The 21,258-nt window shown below is 37.8% G+C and overlaps 1 protein-coding gene across 1 annotated transcript in view; it reads right to left on the bottom strand.

Annotated features, from left to right (window-relative positions):
* LOC136610023 (dynein axonemal heavy chain 3-like) overlaps positions 1-21,258 on the bottom strand; it is a 1,175,415-nt gene that overhangs the window by 233,005 nt on the left and 921,152 nt on the right. The window contains exons 58-59 of the mRNA XM_066589293.1: positions 18,403-18,565; positions 14,311-14,493 (exon numbers count right to left, since the gene is read on the bottom strand). Coding sequence (XP_066445390.1) covers positions 14,311-14,493; positions 18,403-18,565 — 346 coding nt within the window. The remainder of the gene's footprint in view (positions 1-14,310; positions 14,494-18,402; positions 18,566-21,258) is intronic.

Raw genomic sequence — 21,258 nt, 5'->3', positions numbered from 1 at the left:
CACCATGTAACCAGCCGAAATGCATGCATTTATGTGTATGAAGCCTAAACCTTTTTATAGGGGTTATCCAGTTGCAATTTAATTTTTTAACAATTCAAGCCAAATGTCTAAAAACCATAATACAGAAGGTTCTTCTTACCCATCCTCAGCATTCGTAATCCAGTTCTGCAGCCTTGCTTTTCTCCTGATCTCTGTTGATAGTGGAAGTGAGGTGACTGCTGTCTGCCAATCAGAAGCTGGAGTATCACACCTCGGCACTCCGGGCATCATGGTGCCTCGGATTACAGTGCCAATGCCAGGAGAATGGGCAGTGACACTGCGGCCTCTGATTGTCAGGCAGCAGTCACCTGACTTACTCTGTTAGCAGAGACATTGAGAACAGTGGGGCTAGATTGTGGAAACTGAGAATGGGTAATAATTACCCCATTTTGCTTTACTGTTTGAACACATTTGGCTTGAATTGTAAAAAGTTAAATTACAACTGGACAACCCCTTAAGGGCAGGCAATGCACTGAGTAGACACTAGACATGCACTGAAGAAATCCTGATGAAATAGTAACAAATCACAGACCTTGAAAAATCAGTACAGATTTGAATACAAATGAAATATATCCAGAATGTTTGCATTTTTAGACCAGTATATGAAGATGTCTCTTTGCCTTAGTTGACTATGATATTCAACATGAATGTATGCAAACAACAAAAAAATCTATGTAGCATAATTCAATATGTCGGGCATAAGCAATGGTTTGTATATACTGGAAAAGGAAATGCAGCATCCCCAGTATAAACAAATAAGGCTTGATTGATGAATCTCCATAAAATCCAAAGATAGATAGCGTTGATGGCTTACATGTTTCAGTCGTGCATGAACATGCTATGATTAACAGCATCATGCATGCTTGAAAAACGTAAGAAATCAACTCTATCTTTGGATTTTATAGAAGTTCATCAATAAGGAATTATTCATTTATACTTGGGTTTCTTTTTCTTAGATGTACTCTGGTGTCTACCTGAACGCAGTCGTGCATCCAGACCAGGTAGGAGAGCTGGTATACCTGTCTTTGTGTCTAATCATATATAGGCATACTGCAATATGTTTGTGGCATATATTTAGTGGAGTATTAGAAGCAATCCTACCAAAAATAAGCATGAAAATTATGTCAACCTAGCTTAACCCATTTAGGGCCAGGCCCTGTAAATATATGGCACCTGGTCCTGGGCTTAAAGCCCAGGCGTATGTAAAATTATGGCAGGCATTTAAGCCTCCTGTCTCTGCAATCAATCAGAGACAGGACGGGTTGTCAGCTGTTAGTGACAGCTGATAACCCAGAGGAGGAGTTTTTAACCATTTCTGCCTTTCCCCAAGTACACAGCGCTCAATGAGCACTGTGTACTGAAAAGTGACAGTGGAAGTGTAACCTTCACTATGGGAGCCCGGGGATCATGTGACTGCCGGGATTCCATGCTATAGCAGAGCTGCAGGGTCTTACTAGATCCTGACCAGCTCTGCTAGTGACTAATGTCACTACAGGGGTTGTTTTCACCTGTAACTGGGGCTCCTATGGATGCCCCAGCTACAGTAGGAGAGTGTCAAATAAAAAAAACCATGTAAATGTCCCCCAGAGGTCCTGCATGATGTCATGGGGGACATAGACAGTAAAAAAACATAAGTATATAAATAAGTAAAACAAAATTACAGAATAAAACAACAATATATAAGAAAGAAAATAACCTAAAACTGACACAACCAAAACTGTCGCTATAAGCGCCCTGTAATCCCAAACCATACATATTGTATATCAAAACATCCGAAACAAAATGAGGAACCCATTCCCATACTTTATTTTAGCGTAAATATACTAATTTTAAAAAAATAACTAAAAAAGTTAAAAAAATCTTTTTTTTGGCTTTTTACCCGCAATAAAACTAAAAAATGGAGAAAAAAAGTCTGTGAACAAGATATTAAAATAATAGCCCTATGTGTCATGGAAAATAACACAGCAAAAATAATTTTGAGAGCTAAAGGAAAAAAAATAGGGCAGTAAAACCACCACATGGGTAAAATCCCTAAAAAGTGTCCTTAAGGTACAAAACAGCCTGGTCCTTAAGGGGTTAAGTTGTCATTGTCTGACCATGAATATATAACTCAGTGGAGCCTAAATTGATTAGTCCAGTTAGAAGAAAAAGATCAATAGCTATAAATCATTCAGATTTACCTGACGTTTTATGGGTAAGTTTGTCTTTTACCCTTACAACAAGCCAGAATTTCAGAGCCCCCTATTGTCGTGTATTGTGTCTATTGCTTCAGGTACACCACCTTATTCCATTTAAAAATTACATAATTATATATTTATATTGTCAATTTATTGTCCATGTAAACTTTTCCATTTTTTTTTCCTAAATGCGTTTTGCTTCTTACATGCTGTATTACTTTAATGAATAACCTATAACACTGCTGTGATATTTAGATTATTTATGTAGCCTGCCTATTTGACAAGCAGCTGGTTTTGCAGGCATTTATAAGGGCAGCAATTTATTTTAATCATTTACTGATCAAAAGAGAGAGAAGGAAAGAATATGCAATGTCTATTAATAATAACTCATGCATTTAAGTGTTCCCATATTGCAAACAAGTAATATATGACCAGGCACCATTACCAGGCTCTTATCAACACATTGCATTTCCTCAAAGTTATTTAAAGGTCATTACGTGTGACAATAAAATGTGATTTAATGTGTTATATTTCTGCGTGCCAGCATGAATGCTAGCCACTTGTGATGATGCTTAGAAAACCAGAAATCTTTGTCAATTAGTGTCAACGTGTTCAATATTTATGCTGTTGCTTTCTCATCTAAAATGAAAATGTTGCTTTCTATGGCAGCATTTTATTAACTGGGTAAAATATTTTGACAGCTACCATTGTATTGCATTAAGGCTGACTGGCTAATGTGATGAAATAGGAAATTGGCGAAAATTAATTATGGGAAATTAAGAAAGTACATCATTTCATAAACAATCATGACGTGTAAAACCTTTATTAATATTATCGCTAAATGTGAACTTATTTCCATAGAATTTCGGTTCTTTTTCACAGTTCTATCTGTAACCTCAGGTTGCCTGGTAAAGGAGATGTTCTGCATACCTAAATATACCAGTTAAACACACTTTTAGAATGCCATTGTTGTTTTATTGTGCTCCATGCTGACTTGTAGCTTACAGGCATTGTTGTACCGAGTAGCTGAGATGAAATAGGAGCGATGATGATGGAACACATCTAGCTTTAGTTATAGTTTATTCTTATCTCAATGGGTGTCAGATGCAGACTATGAGATATTACTAGATTTAATGCTTTTGTGCTGCATAATACACAAAGGCCATTTTTACTTACGACTCTAATACTCTTCTTGACTCGGATGATAAGAAGAAAAATTGTTGAAGTGATGACGAACAAATATATTTCACTGTTAAAAGCATTAATAAAATGACTAATCTTGTAAATAAGAAATATTGAAAATGAGCCAACTATTCTGTCCTTTCTGTCTAACAAAACTATTCTATGCACTTTTTTTTATAACGGCTGTTTAATGTCTTAGACAGTTTATAGATATGGGTGGACTGATCATTCAGGCCTTAGAGTAGTAATGTTGGGTCCGTGGCCAGATGGGGCTACAGCCCCTTAATTATAGTACTTACAAAAGGCTGTCAAAAAGTAATATGAGGATCTATCCTGCCTACATGTCAGCAGGGCTGGCCACAGAGCTTTGCATCAGTAGCCACACTGACTTCAACAATGTCTTTCTTTTTCCATACTCATGCCTGTATGGGCTCTCTTTGGATTTGGCTCCTGGCGCTGTGAATTTGTCAAGTAGGTAGTCTCCCCTGTTCACTGTTATTCATGTCTGATGTCATCCATTAACACTGAATGGTGAAGGGTCACCCAGTTGACCCATTCACAGTACCAGGAGCCAAATATAAGCAGAGCATTCACAAGGGAATGGGGGTATGTATGAACAAAGGAAAAACATCGTTGGAGTTAGCAGGGCCACAGCTGCAAAGCTACCTGGCTGGCCATGCTAACAAGAGGACATGATAGATCATTTTTAAAGAGAACTTGCTTTACTTTTTGCCAGCCTATTGCGAGTGCTGTAACTAACGGTTTAATACTGAGGTCTGTGATTGGTTGTAGCAGCCTTTGATGTGTCTTAAACAAGTTGACAGCAGCCTGTCAATACGGACCTGATTCAGAGAATGGAGCTGCCACACTGGATATGTTAGGACCTGTGAGAAGTGAGTATTGATTCTTTTGATTTCAAGCATGCTTGAAAAGACCCAAGGCGGGTCAAAACATTGCAACTCATGTCTTGCTGTGGAATAAAGTTACACATGTTATGAAGAAACTCCTTTGTGCTGATCCACTCATTGAGTATCTATGAAGGTATGCAAATGGATCCCTGAGTCCGGACCAATTAAGGATCCTGCACCTGTCTTTGTGCTTTGTCAGTTGGAGTACTGGTTGTGCCGCTATCCATGTATCTTATCTTTTGTTATTTTTGTCCATGAGCAGCAGGATTTTTAAAAATAAATACATTGTAAAATCCTTTTAATTTAAATCATAGGCGATTAGCTATAGAGAGAGGAATCCAAATACCAAAGCAAAGTAAAAGGCAACAATGTAACTCAGTATTGTGTCTTAGGGCTCCCATACATTCATTCATTTTAGTTGTCCACCTTCTGAAAGGGGTATTCTCTTCTGATAAAGTGAAGGCATATCACTAGGGTATGTCATCACATTATGATTGGTGGCAGTCTGACCTTTGGGACCTCCCACTGATCCTGAGAATGAAGAGGCTGCAATGTTGATTTAGGAACCTTTCACACATGTGGAATAATTCTGCAAGGTACACCTAAATTGCCTCTGTAGGTTTATCTTGCAGAAATATTCTGCACATATGAACGGTCCATAAAAGCCGGAATTAGAACACAAGACGCACACAATTCCGTAGCTGTGGAATTCCACACCAAAATCCACCGCTCTAACTGTGGATTTTGATGCAGAATTGCAGGCAGGTTTTAAGCCATTTACAATTCTGCATCAAAATCCAAAGGTAGCCTGTGGATTTTGATGTAGAATTCACTGTAGCTTGTGGTGCATCATGCGTCGTATTTCCAGCCTGTGTGAAAGGTTCCTTATTGCTCTATTCCCCTAAAAGTTTTCATTGTACAACACAACTCTTGAAATAGGCTGTGGAGAATTATGCAGCACAGTTACATTCACTTGAATGAGGCCGTGTTGCAATTCTCTGCACAGTAGGTAGATAGAGCGCTGCTGTATAGGCAAAATAAAAGCGATCGAACTGCAGCACCCCTTCATTCCTCAGATCAATCAGGATGCCATAGGCTAAACTGCAACAAATCATAAAGGTATGACATATTGTAGGAATATTTCATAGTTTAAGCCTCTTTGGTTTGGCTATGTCTATATTATACATATGAGGCGGAGCTGATAAATTTTGAGCTTTACCCAGAAAAAAATTGAGCTAGGAAGCTGAAACTGCCAGACTATTCTACATATTCCCCCAGGATGTCAATGCAGTTGCAACATTTCTCCTGCAATTTTTTAAGTCCATGCAAATAGAATTATTCTGACTGATGGTCAAACCACTCATTTGCAGCATTAGTTGCCTCCAAAACACTCCCAAACCGTTGTCCCTTTAGGTGTTTTTTAAAATTGGAGAGCAGATGGTAGTCAGACGGAGCCTGTTCAGGTGAATAGGGTTGATGGGGCATCAGTTATAATCCTAAGGAGGTCATTTTTGCAATACTGCCACCTGCAGTGTGTGACGGGGCATTGTCATGCAACAGGATGACACCTTTAGAGGGCTTTCCTCGCTGTTTTTCCTTAACATTTTGCTTCAGCTATGTCAATAACAAATAGTAATATGTTGCATTGATGGTTGCACCCTTTGGGAGGTCGGCCATGAGCAGATCTCCCTTTTTATTCCCAAAAATGGTTGCCATTTGGTTCTGTGCTGACCTTTGCACACAGAACTTCTTTGGCCTGTGGAAATCACTGTGCCTCCATTCCTTAGACTGTTCTTTTGTTTCTGGATCATAACAGTAGATCCATCATCACCAGTTACCAGTTTGTCCAGGAAATCTGACTAATTTCTTGCAAAATGCTGCAAAACAGCCACTCATGTCTCCACATGTTTCCTCTTCTATTTGGTTGTCAAAAGTTTCGGGATCCATTTGCCTGCAAGCTTTCTCATCCCCAAGTCATTGTGGATAATGGCACCAACTCTCTGACGTGATATTCCAGGATATATAGCAATAATTTTGGCTGATATTCGACGGTCCTCGATGATCATGTCATGGATGGCTTTCAAATTTGCGGGCAAGGAGACGGAGACAGGTCTTCCACTGAGTTTCTCACTTTCAACACCCAAATGGCCAGTTTTAAAATTTACAACCCAATGTTTAATTGTTGCCTATGAAGGGCCACTGTCACCCAAAGTTTGTGACATTTCATCATGGATCTGCTTTACACCTTTCCCTTGAAGAAAAGAGGAACTTGATTATGGTCCTATGTACTTCCACACTGAACGTCTTTGGAGATCCGGAAAAAAAGATATGTTAAAATCATAGGTAGTTGATTTTTGCATCATTGAATATAAACAAATACACAAGTACACCCTGCAATTTACAGCTTCCTAGCTCAATTTCTTCTGGGTAAGGCTCAATACTTATCATCACCCCCTCGTAGGTACCCTTGACATGTACACTAAGTTCCATGAGTTGTCTGATTATTCATTTACATTAATAACCGCCTTACAGAAATTCACTTCTGCAATTGATAGGAAAATGCCTATATGGCAGTAAATAGCAAAACCAACTGACTTGAAAAAAATAATGAAAATGTGAAAATAAGCCAATGTCACTCACTACCTTTTGTAATATGGAAATCAACAAGCAAGCAATAGGTTGAAGGTTTTTAATTGGTGCCGTGATGTTTAGGTATACTCAACAAATTGTGTTTGTCTATTTTGCAGGTGTTATATTACTGTTTACAAGAATGTGGGGATATGTGTATATCCAAAGTGAGCACATTTTGGTTCAATTAATAACTATGAAAAACAAGTACTAAATAAAAAGAGCATGGCTGAAGTCTGAGAGACCCACTACAAAAAAAGTAAAAATAATAAAAAATAATCTTTTTTTTCCAAATACACCTATTAAAAACGGAAAGTGCTGGCCCTCTCAAATGTAATCTAAGTGGAATACTTGGAGGAAATGAGGAAGAGACTAACCTTTTAAATGTCTTCTTTTCTGTCGTCTTTACAGTGGAAAATAAAATGTCAGGTGCAATGCTCAGTGATAACATAAACTTCTCTATCAAATGTCACCTGCCTAACCCAAAAAGAAATGCAGAGTCTGTCCAGATGGCATACACCCATATATCCTGCAGCAATTAAATACTGTGATAGACAGAGCATTATTTCTAATATTTGAGGGCTCATTAATGACAAGGTCTGTTATTCAGGATTGATATATAGCAAATGTAGTGGCAATATTTCAAAAAATGCTGAGATTGGGAATAATCGACCTATAAAGTTAACTTTAAAGAGTCTAGTCTTGTTAAAACAATCTTATCTATGAAGAGTTATGTTCAAACTGGATCGGTGTAAGATGACTGAATTTGGGGGACTGTGGGTGTCTACATTTTTGAAAAACATTCGATACTGTTACTGTTCCACATAAAAGTTGACGCAAAAATGAGAATGCTGGGATTGGAGGAAAATGCATGCAGCTGAGTTTATATTTGATAACTGTAATAGGAAAGTAATAGGTTTCTCATTAATTGTACATCGGCTGAAACACAGTGCAACTGGGATATCAGAGGGCTCAGTACTGAGTCATGTTCTTCTCAAACAATGTACAAATTACATTGAACATGGGTTACAAACCAAGATATCAATATCTGCAGAATTTGATACTAAGCTGTCAGCATAATTAATACAGTATAAGTATATAGAAAAGTTGGACTCTTGGTTGGAAACTTGAGATGGGAAAGTAAATGTGTTTATTACTTCTCCAAGAACTAATTTGCAAAAGATGTTTCAAACAAGGAGATGAGATTTGATAGTCTGGAGCAAACTATGCCTTGATGTTAACAACTTTCAGAAGGCATCAGAAGATGCATTATAGAGATGCATGAGCAAGAATAGGATACAAAAAGCATTGCTAGAGACTGAAGTGTGTGTCAATTTATGGATAGACATGTAAAAATGTGGGGATTGCCTAAATACAATATTGTGTGCCAAAAATTGCACAAAAAAATTTGCCATTTTTGTCATAAACTAAGTCAGCTAACAGGTAGTATAAAGTTAGACTAGTCTTAAAATCGGACAAATGTAGCATTCAGCACAGCCACTGTAGTATATCTAGCACATTTTAAGACTGGCCTAATTTTTCACTGTTTAGCTATTAGACTGTATTAGTAAATCTGCCCATTATCTCAAAATGGACAAAAAGGCAAGACTGTTGCTACTTTTCATAGAAGTTGGCTTCCTGTTAAACTCACTACACAATGGACAATCTTGAATGAGGTGAGAAGAACCAAAGGGTAAAAGGAAGACTTATGGAGACTCTACAAACTGCAAAAGCCAAGTTAGTGTCTTCACTATTGGAAAAACACTGAACATGAATGGTGTTTACGGTAGGGCATTATAAAGGGATTCGAGCCACTGCTGTCAAAAAGTAAATTGCATTACATTTCAACTTTGCCTGAGACCACCTGGATGTTCCACAACACTTCCTGGAAAGCATTCTACAAACGACTGAGACAGTAGTATAATTTTTAGCAGAAATGTGCAACACAAAGTTTGGAGGTAAAAGAACATTGTACATCCATACCAAAACCACCCAACTGTGAATCATGGCAGAGGGAATATCATGTTATAGGGCAACTTTGCTGCCTGAGTGCCTGGAGGTATTGCATTCATTGAGTAGACAATAAATTCTAAGGTGTATCAAAACATCTTACTGAAGACTGTCAGGACAGCAGTCCATGACCTCAAGATGAAGAAATGTTGGTTGATGTAACAAGAGAATTACCCCAAGCACACAAGTAAGTCAACTAAAGATTGGATGAAAAAGATCTGTGCTTTGAAAAAAAAGTCATAGTCTTGACCTCAAGCTTATTGAGATGCTGTCTCGTGACTTGAAGAGGGCTATGTACACAAGGCATCCCAGAAATATTGATACATTTTGAAATGAGGAATAGTAAAAAAAATTCTCGTTGTGAAAATACTATTTGCAGGTACAAGAAATGTTTGGTGGAGGTGATTGTTACTAAATAGGAATCTACAGCTTTTTTTAAATTTAAGGGTTCAATTGCTTTTCCTCCCTGCACTTTGGATGTTTACTCAATGTGCTCATTAAAAGAAAAACAATAGAACAGTTTGAGTGGTATTAGTTTAGTTAGATAGTGTTTGTCTATAATTGTAACTTAAAGAGGTTTTCCAGGGAGAATACTATTGATGACCTATCCTTGGGTGAGTAAATCCATGATAGCTGTGCCTGCAGTTACAAGCGCTGGCTAGTATATGGAGGATAGGTTATCAATGGTATTCTCCCTGGAAAACCCCTTTAAATAAAAATTAGACCTCATTTTATTAGCTAACAATGCAGACATTCAATTAATTGCAAAGGGTTCACTTACTTTATCTTGCAACTCAGCAGCACAAAATATTGGCATTTACTTATCAAAACTGTCTAAGAGAAAACTGTCCTTGCTGCCCATAACAACCAATCACAGTGCAGCAGATTGGTAGACTAGTTTAAGAAAAGGAAGCCTATTGTGATTGATTTCTATGGACGCAAAGGCTAGTTTTGATAAATGGGGCTCAATTTGTTTTAAACTCCATCTCCACAAAAAATTGACTATTCATCAAGCTATTTTATACTAACTGGACTAATATACTGTTTAGCATGTTGTCACACTTATCACAGGTAAAGCACCTCAATTTTTTAAAATCTTTATTATAAAAATGGCCCTCCAAACTAAAAAAGATGCAAAATAATGTTCCCAATTCATTCATAAAGGAACCTTTGCAAAATACCCTTTAGCAGCTATTGTTACATTTTAGTACAATAAGCAACTATTTGCAAGCTAATACTTGGTTTATGAAGCAAAATGAAACCTGAAAGCCCATTATTCTTGATAACTACAAAACAGAACTCCCATACACATCATCCAACTGTGAATGTAGGAACCATATTTATAATGTGAAGCACAAAACAAAATGTCATGACTAGAGTTGAGCGAACATACTCTGTCGAGCTTGATGCTCGTTCAAGTATTATCGTACTCGATGGTGCTCGTTACTCGAACGAGCATCAAGCCGCGTTCGACCCCGCTCCAGTTTTTGGCCCATCCCCGCTGTGGCGTGCCTGCTTTGGCCCCTCCCTGCCGCGATGCAGCGCGCGTCATTGGCAACTTTTTGGTCTGGCAGGGGGGAGAGAGAGAGAGAGAGAGAGAGACGAACCTAGGAAAAAGAAAAAAAAAAGCTTGGCACCTGGTGTCCCACATACAAAAATGCTCGAGTCTCCCATTGTAGTCAATGGGGTTCATTACTCAAGTAGAGCTCTCGAATTTTACGAAAAGCTCGACTCGAATAACGCGGACTTGAGCATTTGGATGCTCGCTCATCTCTAGTCATAGATGTATGTCACAGCTTTACCACATTTGAATGACTGCGCAGTTAAGACAGGTCAGCTAAAATCATTTTATGCAACATAATAAAGTTAAAAGAAGTAAGCTCAAGCGCCCTTCTAAATGATTCCATACTTACCTCTGACCCGGAGAACAAGACAATGTAAAACATTTACTTGCTCTTGCTATATAAATGTAATTACAGTTCATGCTTTGCTTTGTGTAGCATACTATACTTAGCTTCTTGTTTGGTGCAATGATAAAGTTTCCAATGTGTGAAAACAATGTATTCACTTTGCTTTCATGAACATGGTAATGGGAGTACATACTTATTGGTATTAGAGCTGGTAGGAATGTGAAAAAAGGATTTGTTCATTATGAGAGATTTATAAATATTTAACCCAAAATGATACATGGTATGTGTCTAAGGCCTCATGTCCACGGGCGGGTCGGATTCCAGTTGGTCGGATGCAGCGGAATCCAACCCTGCCCATGGCTGGCAACCCCGCGTACCTGTACTTGTCTTTTTCTGTACTACGGATGTGTGCAGAAGTGCCGGCCGGCGCACATGTGCAGTATAGTTATGTTTTTTTTTAAACTCCTGCTTTCCCGTGGAATGCGTGGTCTGTCTGCAATGTCAAGAGCGGATGGGCCACGAATTGGATGGCTTCCATTGACTTCGATGGAAGCTGTTCACATGGAATCTGCACTAAAGTGGAGCATGCTGCAATTTGTTTTCCACATGCAGAATCCAGAAAACAAATCCGCATGTGTAAATTGAAGTGTGGACATCTATGCTTCCCTATGGGCTTTGAACTGTGGATCTTCCCACACGAGGAACACAATTCCACAAATCAAATCTGCCTGTGGACATTGGGCCTTAGGCCGGTTTTGCATGAACGTAACACAGGTGTATTTATGCAGTTATAATTTAATAAGTATCCTGCCAAACCATAGGTCTACTGACTCCAACTCACAAGATCATAGTAATCTATGATGTTATGTGTTAGTTCAGGTCAGGAGACTCTCAATCTAGCCAGAACACTCATCCATACAACTGGTACACAAATTAATCCGTAATATACTTGTGTGATATTGGCCATTGAATGTATAACAATGCTGTAAATTTTGGTTTGACAAAAAGTTATATTTCTTAATCTTTATTTCACCCATTTAGGCCCCAGGCAGCCATATATACTGATTTCTGCTAAACCCAAATTGGAAGAGACACTAGCTGCCTTCTCACTCCAGCAATAATGTCACACGCCTTAAAGCAACTTTTTTGTAGTATTAACTAGGCTTTTTTGTGCATGTATCAGCATATTTTACAGTATTTTTTCTATTTTGTTCATCTATGTGCCTGTTTACTTTGAATGGTGGAAGGTGGCCAGCAGGCATCCTCGGTGCACTCCAGCTCCATTCAGTGAGTGATCATCACTCCTGTGTTAAAGAACAGGAGCAAAATCATTGGGATGACTGTTGGCTGCTTAAGCACCCTTTAGTTCTTCCATGTAAAAGTAACCACAGTCTCAATAGAAGATCTGTCAGTGAGTTGGACTGTTGGCTTAGTTTCCCTTTGCTCTCTACTCTCATAAAGAGTTCTTATTAGCTACTTTTTCTTTGTTGGAAATCAGAAATTAGCTGATAGAAAATGCAGAATATAAGAGCTGAAGAGTAAGCCATCAGTCCAACCTTACTGATGGATCTCCAACTAAGACTAAAGGCCCATTTACACTGGACAAATATTGGGCAAACAATGCCGGACACTGGTCTTTGCACAAACTCACTCCCATGTGTGTGTAGTATAGCTGGCTCGCTCAGCAGGGAGGCGGGGTGGCTAGAGGAGATTTCTCTCCTCGCTCTCCCCTGCCCCTCTCCATTCACTTAACATAGCGGCCGTTCAGTACTGAACGGCTGCTGTTTACACTGAATCATTGTTCAGGATTTTAAGCTGCATAAAATCCTGAATGATGATTGTTCAGTGTAAGCAGCAGCCGTTCAGTACTGAACGGCCGCTATGTTAAGTGAATGGAGAGGGGCGGGGGAGAGCGAGGAGTGAAATCTCCTGCAGCCTCCCTGCTGGCCGCGCTGTGGGCGAGCCAGCGATACTCGCTCCTGTGCAGCAGCATGGTAGCGAGTATGTGCGAGGACAAGTGTCGGGCATCATTTGCCTGTCATTTGTCCAGTGTAAATGAGCCTTTAGACTGTAGTGTCTATGTACAGTGATATGTTGAAACTGCGGAAAGCAAGTAGTACAAAGTTTTTAATCAAACTCTAATGTAAAATTACTGTCAGGCCATCTTTTCTAACTTTATAATTCATAAATCAACCCCATTGAAAGACTTTGTAAGTTCTATTGGATGGAAAGCATACTTTTTTTCAGAATCCATGGAGTTTCTGCAGGTGCTAGCACCAGGGAGGAGGATAACAATCCATCAAGCTGATACCTGCAGTATCACCCCATCAGCACTGAAGTACATCTCAGGTAATACAAACTGATTTCTAGTATCCCCCACTCTGACTAGATATCAGTGGTCCCATAGATTTATGCAGTTGACCAAAAATCACAAGCGACCTTCCATTAGAGTGGGTTTTCATGCTGCTGCTGTTGATAATGCTAACTTCTGCTCCTTGGTTTTTAACTTTCTTGATTGATTTTTTATTAAACTCTGTAAGTGAAATGAAATAACACATAAAAAACAGTATTTAATTATATCACAAAAGGCTTAATATTCTTGCACCTTCAATGGTAATTACCAACTCCTCAGAAAAACAGTCACTTGCGCCAGAGGCAGAGCAGAGGCAATCGAGTTTTCATTAAAAAAAAATAGTGTATGTCTTAATTCATATATATAATAACTGTTATTATGTTATAATTAATGAGTGAAAATGTGTTTGTTTCAACTTACTCCAAATTAGAACCTAAAATAATCATTGGCGAATTTTATTTTCCAGTCGAAATTCTTCTAAAGCTCACTTTTTAAGCTTTTACCTTCATTACATAGTCTTTTTTTTATTACTTAGCATAATCCAGTGTTCCTGTATGGTTTTAAATACCCGTATACCGCATACAAGGAGAAGAACTCACAGAAAAATGCAACGTTTGCACATCATTTCCCTATGATCTTATCAAGCGCGTATCCTATAGCAGCAGTATCCAATGGAGACAGCGCTGTTCTAATCTCTTATTAAAAAGCATTCCTAGTGTAATAGAATTGTGTCCATTATGCACTGCGCATCTGCTTACAGAAACCTTCAGTATATCCTTGTATAATAAATTTGCATTCCATTCCTGAAGTAGAGCTTAATATTCTTAGTAAACAAAATGATAAATCCTATAATTCAACAGGGACCATAATGAGCAAACTTGCAGCAGTTTGCTGTGCTTTTGATCAATAGCCTCCATCATGTCAGCAGCAGGCAAGCCTCTGTCTATCTCATATTCAGTTCTAATTTTAACACTCAATTCACTGCCACAGTTTTTACAAAGACATGTGTGTCCAATTTTCTTGATTGTGTATTGCCTGATCAATATTAAATCTAATTTACAATGCTGTCCCCTGTGAAGCTTGCATATGTTATGTCAACATACCTTAATGGCTTTGGCTTCCAAAGCAGCCTTGTTAGCTGTTGCCTCATCTGCTTCAACTAAACTTTTAACCGCTTCCACCTCCAAAGTCTCATCTGCAATGATGTTTACCAGCTCCTCCGTCTCCCCACTTCGTTCAATCAGCATAGGCTTTAGCTCTGTCAACTCTTGTTGCATGACTGCAATCTGATGGGCCAAATATAAAAACATGGAAAAGGTTTGAAACCAAATATTACTATGAAATATCACACCGTCTCGATCCAATTAATGGTCTTTCATCCGAAAACATGTTGTTTAAAAGGGATCATGGATTGTTTTGTTACGGCTCGCATTTTCTGCTTTCACAAAAATGGAACATTATCATTAACGTCTTCCCAATAGTTGATATTATTTATTTTTAATGTTTTTTTACGTTTGTATTGCACATGTACCAGCTTTTTCTCCGAACAATTGTAAGCATATGACAATTTTATCAAAGTTCACATGAAGAAACTCCGAGCTTCTTTTAAATTCTGATCTGAACACTCTTGACCCTATGAAGTTACTTACATGTAATAATTAGATTTGAGCTAACATACTCTGTCGAGCTTGATGCTCGTTCGAGTATTAGCGTACTTGATGGTGCTCGTTACTCGAACGAGCATCAAGCCATGTTCGACCCCGCCCCAGTTTTTGGCTCCTCCCCAGTGTGACGTGCCTGTTTTGGCCCCTCCCCGCCGCAGCGCACGTCATTGACAAATTTTCTGGCTGGCTGGCGAGAGAGAGAGAGCTCTTGCATTTTACGAAAAGCTCGACTCGAATAACGCGGACTCGAGCATTTGGGTGCTCGCTCATCTCTAGTAATAATTATACTTTGAAAACAACATGTAAATCTTCCTGATGTGTGAAACATATGAAAAGATTTATGTCACAAATGGAGAACTAGAAATGATCATCTCTGCTCTGCTAGTTTCAACTAATCTGCAAATAAGAAAACTGCCCAACTTACAAAAAAAGAACCAACAGTATAGAAGAGGGATGTCAGAACTCCATTTTATTTGGGTGCTAATATAACACATGATTTCTAATTGGCCTACTATGATGCTTAATAGTTGGAAAAGCACAACAAAATCATGTATGTCCCTCCAACCAAGTGATGATAGATAGATAGATAGATAGATAGATAGATAGATAGATAGATAGATAGACTGATTTAGGATGGGGCAGCAATGGAGGAGTTGATAGCTAGCTAGCTAGATACAGACCTATGTTCTCATCCTGTGGTATGTGTACCACAAAAAAGTGAATGCCACGTTTCTAGGAGGTACCCACCCAAGGGTACTTGGCTTAGAAGCCTTGAGAAACATACATAGGTCTAAGAGTCTACTTATAATTTTGTTATTTTTCACTCATGATATTCTTGTCAAAATCGATATGAAGGCAATAATTCCGAATTCCAGTGTAATTTATTGCATAAAACCAGCTGCTTTTGAACTGGTGGAAAAATACAGGTTGACCTGTTTTTTAGATAGATAAGAAGTCTAATATAGGATGTGCATCGTTTTATTGCACTAGATAGAACAAATGGAGAAAACTCAGATTTTAGGAATAGGCTATTTCAGTTATGTAGACATTTTCTGCTGACAACTCCCACTGCTTAAAACATCAGTAGGAAATGAACCTTAAGGAGACCTGTAAAGATCAAGAAAAATCTTGAATGGACAACCCAGTTAAGGTTATATATGTCATAGGTGTTATTTCAACCATGCTATGAACACTCTTTGTATTTTTGGTAATGATTACTCTTATTTCATAAAACTTCATTTTAGTATGTGAGTTTATTTAAGACACCTACTATATTCTGTATATTAGCTGAAGGTCTCAAATGCTAAAGAAAAACACTTAACAAATAGCTGGAGGATGCCCAAGGGGGAGCCTAACCATGAATTTGGCTTTCCTGCATATTTTTAGGAAAGTAAGTCTTATTGCATTGACTATTAAATTCAAAATAATAAATAACCATGTATAAGTAAAGGCATACCTAATAAAGGGTGTCTTTCATAGTATATCACTCAGTGTAGAATTAGGTCAAAATTTATCACATTTGAAATATCAACAAGTACAATAACTGTATTGGTTAATCCATTGCCCATGCTATGGTTTACACCTCTCTATATTACTCTACCATGTCAAATGGATATCTCATTCCTCCCTAAGTCATAGAGCTAAGTCATACACAGAATACTAAATCTAATGTATAGAATTCTGTAACATATGTCGGATATGACCTAGACAGATGGATAGATATGAGATAGATAGATAGATAGATATGACATAGATAGATAGATAGATAGATAGATAGATATGAGATAGATAGATAGATAGATAGATAGATAGATAGATAGATAGATAGATAGATATGATATAGATAGATAGATAGATAGATAGATAGATATGAGATAGATAGATAGATAGATAGATAGATAGATAGATAGATAGATAGATAGGAGATAGATAGAGAGATAGATAGGAGATAGATAGATAGATATGACATAGATAGATAGATAGATAGATATGAGATAGATAGATAGATAGATAGATAGATAGATAGATAGATATGAGATAGATAGATAGATATGTGATAGATAGATGGATATGAGATAGATAGATAGATATGAGATAGATAGATAGATATGAGATAGATAGATACATACATAGATATGAGATATATATGAGATAGATAGATAGATAGATATGAGATAGAGAGATAGACAGATAGATATGAGATAGATATGAGATAGATAGATAGAAAGTTATGAGATAGATGATAGATAGATAGATAGATATGAGATAGATAGATACATAGATATGAGATAGATAGATACATAGATAGATATGAGATAGATACATAGATATGAGATAGATAGATAGATACATAGATATGAGATAGATAGATAATTCCAACACCTCGTGTAATGTAGTTAAAGCTATACCAAAAATGACAGAATTACAAGGAAATGTTTGCGCTATAGTGATGAAAATGTTCACCAAGTCAAAATTGACATGGACACATTTCAAAATTCAAGGATAGTTGAAATACCATGTCAAAAAAGTGAAGCATTTTGTACTGAATAAGGTAGTTTTCAGCCATGCTGATGGGCAGGTGGCCAATTTTCCTTGACAGAAAGAACCTAGTCAATTTCAGAGACCATTTCCTCATGAAGGAGCAGTGCCTTTCCTTAAACATTAATGACTTTATGAATTTGCTTGTTACTTTTCATGACTTTAGTGTATTCTCATGTAGATATAGAGCAGTGTTCACATGGCTAATACAGTCTTCTAATCTGACATACATAGAGAAATTCTATCCTCTAATTCTGTTCAGTCTTTTCCTAGGTAACATTTCATGGGATACAATAACATTCATAAAATGCTAAAAATACATAGGCAGCAAAGTGTGCCAATTACATTCATACTCTGACAGCCATTTCATATGCTGTGCCAATATCCATTAACTTGTACATTCACGAGGGGCTCGCAACTGAGGCAAGAAATACAAAGACGATAGGTACATTAAAAGAAAAAATGAGTATGGCACATGTAAGCTGGTATATTATACTTCTGCATTGCACTTTGGGGAAAATAGTTAGTTTACCTTAATTAATAAACTCTATACTTCCATTGAGTGAACTGCAAACAGATTTTTGGGACTTTGCCATCTTTATCCACTGTGTTAACTGATGTGGTCTAAAAACTTTTATTTCGCATGGTATCCAAAAGCGGTAACAAGTGACTGCGACTCATGCTGCTCTCACAACAAGTAATGCCATCACACAAGTTTATTCTCCATTTACATTGGAGGAAGTTAAAATTGCTCTTGTGATTTCAGTGTCAGTCTTGCTGCTCTGTTTACTAATGAGAGTACATTATAATCTAATTAAAAACAGAAGAAATTTGGGCCATCTGCTTAGAATTTTTTATAACCCTAGGCTACCGTTAATTTCAACCCATGTTCATAACATGCTTTCTGGAAGCTTAACTCCTAATGTGTACTTCTTGAGTCGAAACAGCAGGAAGGGTAATACCTTGATCAGCTGCAAAAACATTTTTACTTACTTGTGAAGAAGCAAAATCCAATTTTTCAAGCCCAACCAGATATCTGTTCTTACTGGTTAACAACTCAAGTCTTTTACGTTCTAATAGATTCTTAAAGGTCTTGATTAATTCAAGGTACAATGTTGATGTGACATATATCTGTCTCTCCAGTGTCTGGAAAACCCTGTCAGCAATTAAAAATGGAAAGACATAAGACATAGCCTCAGACTGATAAAGTACAGCATAAGGTATTTTGTTCTTTTCGGTTTATTTGCCGCTTTGAGACATAAACACACATTTGTCCTCATCAATTCCCCAAAATGAGTTTTCAGCTTTCACAAGAAACCAGAGCTATAAAGGCATTTTCACGTTAAAAAAAAAAGGAAAAAACTAATTTCCACTCGAACAGCTCCAAGGTCAGGTCAGTAAAAAAGGCAGTTGTTCGTGCTTATGAATATTGTATGAGAACCAATAACAATTTTTTTTTTTTAGGAAGAAGATAGGGGTATGTTAGTTATAAAAGCATAGCGTGTATAATGGCTATTCAGCTCAGCATTTCTGCTAGCTACAAAAATGTCATTATTTGTTTAATAGAAAGATTTATTCCTAGTCACAATAGAAAAAAAATGAAGAAAAATCTATTAACATGCAAAATATTCTAGAGAATAAAATGTATATGTATATTCTGCAGTTTCGTCTTCCTATAATATGACAGAATGGTAGAAGAGCAAAAAAAAAAACAACTTTCAAATCTGCATGGTAACTGGCTACAGAGCCATGAACATGAAACCGAAGTAAAGGGGGATTCTAAGTCCTTTCATAGAACCTTTGTCGTATCATTTACAAAAAATCCAAGGCCATTAATAAGCATTAACTCTTTCACATATACTTTGTAGTAAACTGCAGCCTTTTCAATTCACTGCTTTTTATTTAAAGGGGATTTTCCAGGATTTTAAAAAATGGTAGCTTGCATACTCATCTGATTAAGCACTACGGCCAAATGCACACGGGCGTATTTGCATTGCAGAATCCGGAGTGGGCATCCATCTCCTGATTCCACAGCAATACCTGCTCATAGACATGCCATTGAAAATCGCTTTTTACTGTCCACGAGCGGAAATCAATTGCAAAATTTCCGCTTGCAGAGGGGAAATTGCAGCATGTTCTATTTTAGCATGGATTCCATGCAAACGGCTTCCATTGAAGTCAATGGAAGCCGTCCAATCAGCGGGTCTTCCACAATGAAATTGCAAAAAGGTTGCAGATTCTGAGTCATCGCCGAGCTACAACGCGCATTATCTGCACTGCGCACGTGTGCCGGCGCACTGGCAGTCACATCCACATACAGATAAAAAAGACTGCGGACAGGTACATGGGGGTCAGTGGCTGGGCACAGGATCGGATTCCGCTGCGGGTTGCCGCATGCGGAATCCGACCCGGTCGTGTGCATTCGTCCTTCCAGTCTCTGTTAACATCACTGTAGTGCTACAATACTAATGAGGGATTTGATTTAATTACAAACAAACTACAAAAGACAGGTACACAATCTGCATATCACTGAAAAGAGGGAGGTTCACATTTTTTATAACATACAAGTAAGTTCCATTTTCTGCCACATCACATAGCTGGGTGTCTCATTTACAGTTTTAGGACCCTTTTTACATGAGAGACATTTCTTGGCAAAGTTAGATGCACAATAAAATTGCGACTATCTCTGCTAAAAATTAGATGATCACAGATTAGCCAAAACCAAGTCATGGCTATTTTTTGTGATTTTTTTTTCCTGCCATTCGCATGAAAAACATACTGCAGCCCCGAAATCCCTCGGTTGGCAGAACTACTTTAATGACTTTTAAATGCCTCAACTAGAGGCACCTGTCAGTGTTTAGCAGCACTAGCCGCTGCTAAACTCCCTTCCCTATCTTTTTCTGATGGTTCTCAGACTCCCATAGGAGTCTATGTAGCCTCCTGCATTGTTCCGTCCAAAGATAGGGCAAGACCTATATTTATCATCCATGCATACATTGCTTTACATATCCATATTTGTATGTAAGATTAGTAAAGGGGAGACTAAGCTTTTCCCCAGAAGAACATTAATTGGTAAAATTCACTTGATCCATCTATTGTGGTGGTGTGTGTCCTATATGTCGTATTGACAGGTAATTGCTAAATTGCAAGACTATTATCAAATAGAAATAACATAGTGCATAATATATGGATCTTAAAATCAACATCAATAATAGGTGAAGAATCACTAGAGCAGTATTTGTAGCCAAATTGATAATGTTTTAACTTTACAGGGCAGATTTATGACATTCACTAAAAGGAAAACTGTCTTTGTTACCTATAGCAACTAATCACACCTTGTCTTTGAACCCCAAAGAGCACTATAATTAATAAAAGGTGAGCTGTGATTGGTTGCTATGCACAACAAATAAATAATCCAAGAAGGTGGCAGCATCAAAATGGTACAAAATTATAATATCCTTTTATTCCTCCATCAATCAATGCGACGTTTCAACCTGTATGGTCTTTGTCAAGCTCAATATACAATGACAACATGACAGCATATGTGGATGCTTTGGCTCTGGCTCACTGTTGGCATAGCATGTAAGTTCTTGGCCACTTGGGCTATTGCAGATTGTGTGCTGCTGACTGCATTGGAATTTGGAGGAACTATGCACCACAAAGACATTTTTTTCTTTTAGGGTACATTCACAAGTCAGTGAGTTGCTACAGATTTAAGGCCCATTTAGACACAATGATTATCGCTCAAAATTCATTTAGAAACCATATTTTGAGTGTTAATTGTTATGTCTAGATGTGCCTGTCTTTCACTGTTCAGCCAAACAACGTTTTTCAGTTCTGCTTGAAAAC

Source organism: Eleutherodactylus coqui, chromosome 2, assembly GCF_035609145.1.
Source record: "Eleutherodactylus coqui strain aEleCoq1 chromosome 2, aEleCoq1.hap1, whole genome shotgun sequence".
NCBI lineage: Eukaryota > Metazoa > Chordata > Amphibia > Anura > Eleutherodactylidae > Eleutherodactylus > Eleutherodactylus coqui.
The sequence above is the reverse complement of the archived record's forward strand: the minus strand, read 5'-3'. Positions and strand labels throughout refer to the sequence as shown.